This window comes from Gadus macrocephalus, chromosome 13 (genome assembly GCF_031168955.1).
Source record: "Gadus macrocephalus chromosome 13, ASM3116895v1".
NCBI classification, from domain to species: Eukaryota; Metazoa; Chordata; class Actinopteri; order Gadiformes; family Gadidae; genus Gadus; species Gadus macrocephalus.
In genome coordinates this window covers 19,693,561-19,704,553 of record NC_082394.1, presented here as the reverse complement: position 1 = coordinate 19,704,553, position 10,993 = coordinate 19,693,561, and the positions used below count along the sequence as shown (strand labels likewise).

Here is a 10,993-nt window from a genome sequence, read left to right as displayed (position 1 = left end):
GCGTGTGCGGAGAGACCAGTCGTGTGGGTGATGTGCTTCCACCCGGAGGAAATAGACAATTGATTCCTCCAAAGCTGGGTTTTGATATAGTTTGATATATGATTTAATAAAAGTGCCATTTTGGCTTGAAGTAAGCTTCAGTTCGTGTGCTGATTGGAAGGAGGCGGCTCATTCACCAAGCCGGGTTGCCACATTTACAATACATATATTCAAATATATGAAGTCACAAAAATTCACAATACAGACACACAAATTCAAATCCACCTGAAATCTATACACCACCGGCTAATTAATATTTTATATTAAAATAAAGTACAACATGAGAGTAACATCAACATACCTGCATGAAATAAATGCATAAATAATGCAGCAGCATTAACACACAGGACAATGCAGCACGTCAGTCTGAAATGGCGGGAAACAAACAATGAACAGGCTGCAGTCACTGTGTGTGTATCCTCAAGTGCTGCTAAACAGTGCGCTAGCCAAATAGTTCGCTAAAACACTCAAAACTCTTGCAAAACAAATACACATGAACACACGAACAACACCAACAAGCACAGAATCACACCATAACTCAATCTCACCGTTTACACTGGTTATTTTCTCATTAAGAATTTTAGAACAGAAAGCTGCACAGAGCAGAGGAAAAACACTCACCTCCTCACAGCATTAAAACAACAAGTGAGGAATGGCGAGTGCAACACAGGAAAATGACGTCACGATCGAAACTTCAAAATAAAATAACAAAAGCTCCCAAACGATCTATTTACAGAGAAGATCACGAAATAAAAGTAATAAATAAAACATGAGGGAATTTTGGTGGAATGCATACATACATCTTATGTACCTGCTACACATGCAACACATGATGTGCATGCAACACATCCAGATGTGCAACACATCTGTGCACACAAATAATTATGAGCACTTTCATGTCACTGGTATGCTGTATTTCTCTGCCCACATGAGTTATTATCTAGCCTGAAAGGGAAAAATCCTTAATTGAGCACCCAAATAAACAAGGCAACACGCAACTGACCTCCCTGTGGTGTTTACGTGTTGTGGCGACCCGGCCCCAGGAATGTATCGTCAGAAATACCACACTCCAAGACGCGTTCGGTCTCCCGGTTCCCCTCTCTTGGAAAACAAACAGCTTTTTAAAGGGTGCCTCACCCTCTGTCGCAGGTGTCCTCCGTTTCGTTGATTGGAGTTACGCAATGGATGCTCTTTGGCTCCGGCTGGTGGATATCGGCGGTATACGCCCTCCACCACCTCTCCCTTGGGCCGCCTGGCCGGAGGGTTTGGGGCCGGGTTGCCACAGTGTAAACCCAGCATTATTAACAGATCGAGGTATGACGAGGTCAGCATCATCACCAATGTCAAAATCCATTACTGGTCTTATTTTGCAAACCCACACCCGCGAATTACCTTCCTTACCCAACCAGACCCGCTATAAATTGATACCGACGCCCGACCCGCACCCGAAGGAAATTAGACACATAAGACTGAACGCCGGAGAATTACACTATTTGGTGGTTTAGATTGGTGCTTTAGATTGCTGTGCAAGAAAAGCAAATCATCCACTTTGGCCGGTTTTAGTTGACTCCTCTGCTCCTGAATAACATCTCCAGCACCGGAGAAGTCTCGCTCGCAATCGCAAAACCTGCGGCCGACCTGCGCTGTTCAGGCGCCTGACCCGACCAGCACCCGTGTTCGACACAGTACATTCTTTCCCCCGTTTCATCAAAATTGTGTGGGTCACCCGTCGGGTACCCGAACCCGTGCAGGACTCTGGCCGAAATAACCCCCACTACCAGTCTTTACTAGTTCTGGAAGTACCAGAGACGTCCGAGAACCCGACGCAGTCTTTAATTCATAATATCATCCGGAGGCACACACAGCTTTTGGCCGTGAAATAACATATTATATTATCTTATATTATATAGCTATAGATATTATATTATATTATATTACTTACATAGAGTCCCGGGCTTTTGCAAACAGCGACAATCACTTCTCCTGCATGCTGCTGTTCAAGCTGTACTGCAGGGAGTGAACGCTGATTGGCTGTTATGCTACATCCCTCAGGGAGTGAATGCTGATTGGCTGTTATGCTACGTCCATCAGGGAATGAACGCTGATTGGCATTGTGGGAGTTGTCGCCTTCAATCCGCAAGCGCCAAAAAGACACCTTGCCTTTTCTCGGTCAAGAAGGCACAAAATTTGAAATTGATGTTACTATTCAACTAAATAGATGACCCACTTTCAAGACAGATTCATGTCTCCACTGGTGAAATACTCCTTTAAGATTTTGCACTGTGTCTCTATCTCTTGTTCATCCAAATCTCTTCTCCCCCAGATCCGTCTTCCAGAGGTGCAGGTATGATACCTTGCTTCTGAATATTGGCAGGCCAGCAAAATATGTGTATGAACTTTCGGAGCATTATGTCATCCATGTCATTGTATTATCATTCCGTTCCAGGAGCGGGGCGTGTTCTTCATCAGGACATTATGCGTAAGTCTGTTTATCATGCATAAAATGTCTGATATTTTCTGAATCTGCTTTTTTTATAACTTAACTTTATTAATGCTTCAAAGTTGCTGTGATTCAATATGCTGACATTTTGAAGAATTAAATTGTTACTCTATTGTGACCAGTGTTAATTTCGTTAACGAAAAATATGACGAAAAATGTTCGTCAACAACCTTTTTTCCGTGACTAAGACGAGACGTTGACGAGCTAAAAATAGATCTGTGATAATAAAAACGATGACGAAATGTCATTTTGTTTTCGTTGACGAGACGAGACAGGACGAAAACGTTATTGGTGTGCTATTTGGACATTCAAAATGCATGATATTTTCCAATCAGTACACTCCCGTAAGGTTCTTATGCAACTGTTCACTCCTCCAGTAAATAGGACGGACCTTAGCTACGACTTGGCAACGGGAGGTATGGTCCACTCAGCTATGAGCTAACGTTATGCATTGTACATGATTCGAAATTCTTCCCAGCTTTTATTCCACAGATACTAGGGTCTATAGCATATAACCGTTGTCTGATTACAGTTTAATTCATTTTTCACAATTTACCGGCTCTCGTTTTGAAGAAAATCACCGCGCCATTCGTTTCAATGGGAATCGCCACGGTCTATACTTCAACATAAGGTGGACTTTGACATTCATCCCAGCCTTTATACCCAAGATACTATAGGGTTTATAGCATATAACCGCGTTTTCTGATTACAGTTTAATGCATTTTTCACAATTTACCAGCTATCGTTTTGAAGGCTGAACAGACAAGAGTACTAAAGTGTGACGTCACGTTTCGAGAGCAACAGATTTTCGGTTCTACACAAACCAAATTAAAAAGGGGAAATCCTATGCCACACAAACCTTTTATAGAAAAGGAACAATCTTTTTGCGAATTTATTTGTGAGTTTGCTTTACCAATGATGTAAGTAATATTGAGAATAGATTGTCTTCATATTAAAAAAAAAACTAAACTCAACTAACGTTTGCAAACTTTTTCTTTCAATACCCCAGGGGAATACATGAACGCCTCGACATTTTTCGATTGGTAGTGATTTTCACCTCTTGAAATTGATTTATTTTAATTTTGAAAGAAACAACACATGGAAGCAATGGAGAACGCCATCTCTCGTTCGGTTGTTTAGAACTGAAAATCCGGTTGCCAGGACAACGTAACGTTTTCACTTTAGTACTCTATTTGAGTGGAACAACTTAGCATATAGCCATATAGCCTATATAGGGTTAGCCTAATTGAACTAGTTTAAAAAGAGAAAACATTTTGACTAAAAGTAATGACTAAAAGTTGACTAAAATGTAAGGACTTTTCGTAGACTAAAACTAGACTAAAACTACAAAGGAAAACAATGACTAAAATGTGACTAAATATACTAAGCATTTTCGTCAAAAGACTAAGACTAAGACTAAATCTAAAATAGCTGACAAAATGAACACTGATTGTGACCAATTGTTTCTGCTAGAATGTGAACACAATGACAATGTGTTTTGGGCCAAGAGCTCCAACACGCAACACATGATGAGCATGCAACACATCCAGATGTGCACCACATCTGTGCACACAAATAATTATGAACACTTTCATAGCACTTCTGTGCTGTATTTCTCTGCTCACATGAGTTATTATATAGCCTGAGAGGGAAAAATCCTTATTTGAGCGCCCAAATCATCACCAATGTCAAAATCCATTACTGCAGCTGGTTGCACCAGCTGCAGTAAGGTCCCACTTAGGCTACGTTGAACGTAAATCACCCAAACGTTCGACTTTACACTCTACTAAAAAAATAGCAGTTGCACCAAGCAGATGGTTTCAACGTAACACTAAGTTATAACTTATCTTTTACGCCTCCCCTCTAGCTGGTGTAAGTTCCATAATAACGATAAAGAACCGTTAAAAGAAAAAAACGTAAAAAGATTTCAACACTAAGGCAGGGTAAAGATGGCTATTAGTTTTGAGCAATGGGAAGAGGCGTTTCAACACGGTTTGCGCCGGGAACGGATTGTCCGTGACCGTATCGATCCGTTTCTTTATTATGATGATGTTGAATTATATGCGCGATTTCGGTTTTGCCGGGCGGAATATTTTATTTATTTATATATTATAAAATCCGCCATCAAATAGCTTAACCTCACGCCTATACCGTCCAAGCAAATTTTAGAGAATAAATGACTGAAACTGTTTTGTTTGCCCTCTCATTTGGGTGCTAACGCGTCTTCACTCGGATAAGGTGGAAACTTGCCAGTATTTCCTGTTTACATTGTTAGCTGTCAATGATTGGCTTGAAATTATCTAAACGTCATTAAAAGCGACACTGGTACAATTTATGCACTACTAGTAACGTTACAACTTAAGTTATGGTGGGGCTACCAAAATTTAGAACACCTTTAGTTTGACACTAGCTACGTCGAGCGTAGGGTTAAGGCGGACTTTACACCCGAACTTATGATCAGCTTTACGTTCTGCTGGTGCAACCGACTGCTGGTCTTATTTTGCAAGCCCATACGATTAAAATTTTGCACCGTATCTGTATCTCTTGTTCATCCAAATCTCTTCTCCCCCAGATCCGTCTTCCAGAGGTGCAGGTATGATCTGAATACCAGATCATATGATCTGTATGATCTGATACCGACACCCGACCCGCACCCGAAGAAAATTAGACACATAAGACTGAACGCCGGGGAATTACACTATTTGGTGCTTTAGATTGGTGCTTTAGATTGCTGTGCAAGAAAAGCAAATCATCCACTTTGGCCGGTTTTAGTTGACTCCTCTGCTCCTGAATAACATCTCCAGCACCGGAGAAGTCTCGCTCGCAATCGCAAAACCCGCGACCGACCTGCGCTGTTCAGGCGTCTGACCCGACCAGCACCCGTGTTCGACACAGTACATTCTTTCCCCCGTTTCATCAAAATTGTGTGGGTCACCCGTCGGGTACCCGAACCCGTGCAGGACTCTGGCCGAAATAACCCCCACTACCAGTCTTTACTTGTTCTGGAAGTACCAGAGACGTCTGAGAACCCGACGCAGTCTTTAATTCATAATATCATCCAGAGGAACACACAGCTTTTGGCCGTGATATTATTATATTATATTATACAGCTACAGATATTATATTATATTATTTTTAGAGCTGTCAGTTAAACGCGTTATTAACGACGTTAACGCAAACCTATTTTAACGGCGTTAAAAAAATTATCGCGCGATTAACGCAAATATATATATTTTTTTTCTTTGGCTCAAAACAAAGAAGCAGTAGCCTGACTGCTATGTTCAAATGACATTTGTTCAAAGCAGTCATTTAATTGCACTATAGGCTCTTTTTTTGTATCGTCCTGTTTTGATCAGTATATGCCAATGTTGTTATCAATAAAAAATCATTTGCACAAGACAAGCCGATGCACTTCACCATGTTGATAAGAGAATTAAAATGAGAAGAATTATGGGACAAAAAAATCAAGGGATATTTAGCATAGAAAAATAATTTGCGATTAATCGCGATTAATCGTGAGTTAACTATGACATTAATGCGATTAATCACGATTAAATATTTTAATCGCTTGACAGCTCTAATTATTTTACTTACATAGAGTCCCGGGAGTTCGCAAACAGCAACAATCACTTCTCCTGCATGCTGCTGTTCACGCTGTACTGCAGGGAGTGAACGCTGATTGGATGTTATGCTACGTCCCTCAGGGAGTGAATGCTGATTGGCTGTTATGCTACGTCCCTCAGGGAGTGAACGCTGATTGGCTGTTATGCTACGTCGCTCAGGGAGTGAATGCTGATTGGCTGTTATGCTACGTCCCTCAGGGAGTGAACGCTGATTGGCTGTTATTCTACGTCCATCAGGGAATGAACGCTGATTGGCATTGTGGGAGTTGTCGCCTTCAATCCGCAAGCGCCAAAAATACACTGTGCCTTTTCTCGGTCAAGAAGGCACAAATTTTGAAATTGATGTTACTATTCAACTAAATATATGACCCACTTTCAATACGGATTCATGTCTCCACCGCTGAAATTCTCCTTTAAGATTTTGCACCGTATCTGTATCTCTATCATCCAAATCTCTTCTCTCCCAGATCTGTCTTCCAGAGTTGCAGGTATGATACCCTGCTTCTGAATATTGGCAGGCCAGCAAAATATGCATATGAACTTTCGGAGCATTATGTCATCCATGTCATTGTATTATAATTCCGTTCCAGGGAGGCGTGTTCATCTTCAGGGCAGTATGGATAGCGGTAAGTCTGTTGATCATGTATAAAATGCCTGATATTTTCTGAATCTGCTTTATTATAACTTAACTTTACTAATGCTTCAAAGTTGCTGTGATTCAATATGCTGCCATTTTGAAGAATTAAATTCTTACTCTATTGTGACCAATTTCTGCTAGAATGTGAACACAATGACAATGTGTTTTGGGCCAAGAGTTCCAACACGCAACACATGATGAGCATGCAACACATCCAGATGTGCACCACATCTGTGCACACAAATAATTATGAACACTTTCATATCACTGGTGTGCTGTATTTCTCTGCCCACATGAGTTATTATATAGCTTGAAAGGGAAAAATCCTTAATCGAGCGCCCAAATAAACAAGGCAGCACGCAACTGACCTCCCTGTGGTGCCTACGTGTAAATCCAGCATTATTAACAGATCGAGGTATGGCGAGGTCAGCATCATCACCAATGTCAGAATCCATTACAGTTACCAGAATGCCCCCTGTGTTTGCCCCCACTCTTGGTAAGGTTTTATGTTTTTCTTTTTTTTCTTTTTCTTCTACCATACATAGTCAATGTATCTTTACATTCTATCAGATATGACCTTTTTTACAGCCATTTCAGCAACACACACACACACACACACACACACACACACACACACACACACACACACACACACACACACGATATGTATGTGTACACACACATAGATATGTTTCCATGTTAATCACTTAACTTCGTTTTTGTGATATTATATTGTGGGAGTGTGTGTGGTGATGCTGGTTTAAAATGTGCGCACTGATGACTCTATGTGCAGTGCAACAGTTCCATCATCCACACACACTCCACGTATAGCTTTATTTGAATTTCATGGATACCCAAAATGAGAGTGATTGTGTTTGAATCTAAATTCTGTCTCATTTTTTATTTTACTCTAAAGTTTTGTAAGTGTATTCAGAGTTTGCGGAACTGAAAAAATTTATTTTTAATTGTGCTTCAGATTTGAGAATACCAATATAGGTTGGTCATTCTAGAAAATTCTAGAAAATATGTGTAAATCGGGGAATCAGTTTGCAAATTCTCACATTTGTAAATTAATTGAAGAATACATACACAAACCACCACAAAAACTGTCAACAAATACATCAATATACAATTATACTTTTGGACCAAATTGCCTGTCGAGCAATAACATGACAGATGACAAAATACTTAAGAGTGAAATTAAACTCCATAACTGTACTCTGAACAGCAGTGTCATGAACATGCAATTGCAAGCTGTTCTTGTGTTAGTTAGGCACTTATTGTTAATTTTTCTTTCTTTTTCTTAGTTTCTATAACGACTGTTCTCCAGATGTTTGTGCGAAAAACAGTCAATGGGAGCTTGCCACTGTGTTACGATCTCAACGAATTCATGCTTCTTAAACTACTGCACAATCCCAACAGAGGTCACTACTGAGTCATTTAAATTCATATAATCCGACTTGTCTGTCTGTCTGTCTGTCTGTCTAGCGTGATGTATATAAATCTATCTATCGTGATATATATAAATCAATATCCATCTATCGTGATATATAAATTGATATCTATATCTATCTATCGTGATATACATGAATCGATATCAATCTATCTATATATCATGATATATATAAATCGACACCTATCTATCTATCTATCTATCTATCTATCTATCTATCTATCTATCGCGATGTTTGAATCAATATCTGTCTATCGTGATATATATAAATCGATATATATATATAGTTATATATATATATAGTTATTTATATAGTTGTATATGTTATATATATATATTGTTTTCATGTATTTAGCTATTTGTTGTTAAGTTTATCTTTATTGCATTTATCATCCAGAAATGACTTACAGCAGATATGTCCCCACTCTGTAGAGCTCTCTATAAATGGTCAACTGGAGTCATATCCCAATGTTGGCTTCAAAAGGATTGTTATCCACAACCAAAACCAAAGCATTGACATCAACCAGCGTCATATACGCGTGAACGATGGACAGAATGCAACAAAGATCCGATGGGAGCCGAATATTATTGATATCCAAAGGTGACCAACACACACTTCATAATCCACTCAGAGTTTGGTCTTATTTCAAAGCTTTTTTATGTCCAAATTAGATAAATATGTGTGACAGAAGGTACTTCTTTTATAGGGGAAAACTGATTCAGAGCCACAACAAGACCACCATAATGATCGAAGACTCGCTCTTGATCATAATGCGTCATGAAAAGAAGGGTAAAAGCCTTCTCTGGCCAATCTTCAGTCAGGTCTCCAACGACCCAGTCGAAGGGCTTCTAGGTAACTCGAATACGCTCTTTCTGCTTTGAGACATGGAGTACTTGTTTAAAACATAGGTGTATTTGCTATTTCATTGTATCTTTTAAAACCAAACAGACCAATCATTTGAATGGTTTGTGGTTGCCTTTCAGCTGTCAAACCGTTGGTCTACGAGAGCGTGTCTGCTCCGTCCGGGACAGTCACGGTCAGCGGCAAAACGTTCACGGTTTCAGAGTAAGATTGTTGATCTTTCTATTGGCTCTCCCACACACAAATATTACCATATGGCATTTCCCTCTCGTGATGTGATTGTGATTAGACTTACTTGCGCTGAAATCAAAATAATTACCTTTTCGACAGGGGCGACATTTTCGACTACAGTGTGACATCTCCGCCGAGAATAAAGTGTTGGTTAACATCTGCAGAGAATGCCTTGGAGGGACGTCTGTTCGATTTTCTTGTCACAGATTTATAAATGAATAAATTAGAAATGATCTGCAATGCAATTCCTTATTGCACTGTTGCGTTCCTCAGCTTCAGAGGCATTGTCATGTCAACTGTTGGAAGTAATAAGAGCAGACAAACATTTGTTCAAGTAATTAATAAAATGAACATGAATGAACATTGTTTGAGCGTATTGTTTCACAATCTATACTGACTACATACTGTATGGGATCTTCAATTGCTCTTTGTGTTTGGATTAGGCTACAAGTTGTATAGTGGACATTCATCAATGTTATCATAATGTATCCGTGTTGAATTGAGAAGGGAATCAAAAGTGCCCCTATGGAACATGACAAATGCATATTTGGAAGAGTTAAGGTTGAAATCCAGCCTGTCCTCCTAGAAAATACGACCGCATAGGTCGTTTGTACCGCCCCAAATTACGACCCACTGGAGCGTATCAAAATGTAGCGCCTCTAGCGGTCATGCAAATAACGACATTCTGAAGTCTCGGGGCCGCTCGTGGACGCTCGTGATTGCTCGGGACGCGCGTAGCCATATTAATCGTTATTATCTGAATGGGAAATGCAATATTTTAGGATTGATTCACCGTTAAACGTGTTCCTAATAACATTTCTAGCGAGAAATATACTTTTTACTTGCATAATCTTCAGTCAGTGATTGTGTCTTATCTTTAGTTTTATAGTTATTAGGAAGATTTAATCGTCTCGCTCGCATGTTTCAACGACGTCAGGTTGCTAGGGATGCTGCTTTCGCTAAACTAGCAGCTCACGTGTTTCCTGCGTTTGTGTTATTAAACCGTTACTTTATGTAACTTTTAATGATATTGTAATAACCACAGGCGAGGTATTGAGCGAAGTAAGCTTGATAGCAGGTTTATTGAATTCCACAATCGGACAGGCAGGCACAGCTCCACCGGAAAACTACAACAACCAAAACTCCCGCCCGGAAGGAAACCCCCGGAACCCCCTCTCAGAAGGCCCGCACCTTCCTCCCAAACCCTGTGACGCTAAAATATCATCTTGTTAGAAACCCGTTTATCTGAGAGCCAACCCAGTAGCCAAAAGCATACGTTGACAGTGTACGTTTTCGTGAACACTGGATGACGTCGCATTTCAACATAAAATAGCGTGCTAAGCACACACACACACACACACACACACACACACACACACACACACACACACACACACACACACACACACACACACACACACACACACACACACACACACACACACACACACACACACACAATGCATTTCGCTGCAAAAACAACAACTTGGGCTGCTTCTCGGACATTTTGGGTGGATTTTGAACGGTATGTGGGCAGGACGTTTTTTGCAGGCAGGACCTGGCAACCCTGCGCTGTTGCCCGAGGTGCAGAAATGCTCCGGAGTAGATCTGGATCCACCATGGCCAAAATAATTGTCATGAATAGCAT

The 10,993-nt window shown here is 40.3% G+C and overlaps 2 protein-coding genes across 4 annotated transcripts in view; both read left to right on the top strand.

Annotated features, from left to right (window-relative positions):
- Positions 1 to 2,354: 2,354 nt before the first annotated feature.
- The window catches only part of LOC132470391 (uncharacterized), a 70,753-nt gene continuing 62,114 nt past the window's right edge, over positions 2,355 to 10,993 (top strand). The window contains exons 1-3 of the mRNA XM_060068978.1: positions 2,355 to 2,383; positions 2,486 to 2,518; positions 5,112 to 5,132. Of these exons, the coding sequence (XP_059924961.1) occupies positions 2,515 to 2,518; positions 5,112 to 5,132 (25 nt within the window). The 5' untranslated portion in view covers positions 2,355 to 2,383; positions 2,486 to 2,514. The remainder of the gene's footprint in view (positions 2,384 to 2,485; positions 2,519 to 5,111; positions 5,133 to 10,993) is intronic.
- LOC132470389 (uncharacterized) lies at positions 6,752 to 9,711 on the top strand. 3 transcript variants are annotated; one of them, XM_060068969.1, is made up of 7 exons: positions 6,752 to 6,788; positions 7,197 to 7,295; positions 8,107 to 8,223; positions 8,685 to 8,853; positions 8,960 to 9,105; positions 9,237 to 9,318; positions 9,445 to 9,711. In XM_060068969.1, the coding sequence occupies exons 1-7, from the start codon at positions 6,779 to 6,781 to the stop codon at positions 9,557 to 9,559; spliced, it is 738 nt and encodes a 245-aa protein (XP_059924952.1). In that variant the 5' UTR covers positions 6,752 to 6,778; the 3' UTR covers positions 9,560 to 9,711. The 3 variants fall into 3 exon arrangements, with proteins under 3 accessions (XP_059924952.1, XP_059924955.1, XP_059924954.1); XM_060068971.1 differs by having other exon boundaries at positions 6,764 to 6,788; positions 7,209 to 7,295; XM_060068972.1 differs by lacking the exon at positions 7,197 to 7,295 and having other exon boundaries at positions 6,757 to 6,788.

Excerpts from the sequence above, each read along its gene's own strand:
- LOC132470389 (XM_060068969.1), top strand. Across the intron at positions 7,296-8,106 it reads TGTGTTTGCCCCCACTCTTG|TTTCTATAACGACTGTTCTC; the intron begins GTAAGGTTTTAT and ends TCTTTTTCTTAG. Across the intron at positions 9,106-9,236 it reads CCCAGTCGAAGGGCTTCTAG|CTGTCAAACCGTTGGTCTAC; the intron begins GTAACTCGAATA and ends GTTGCCTTTCAG.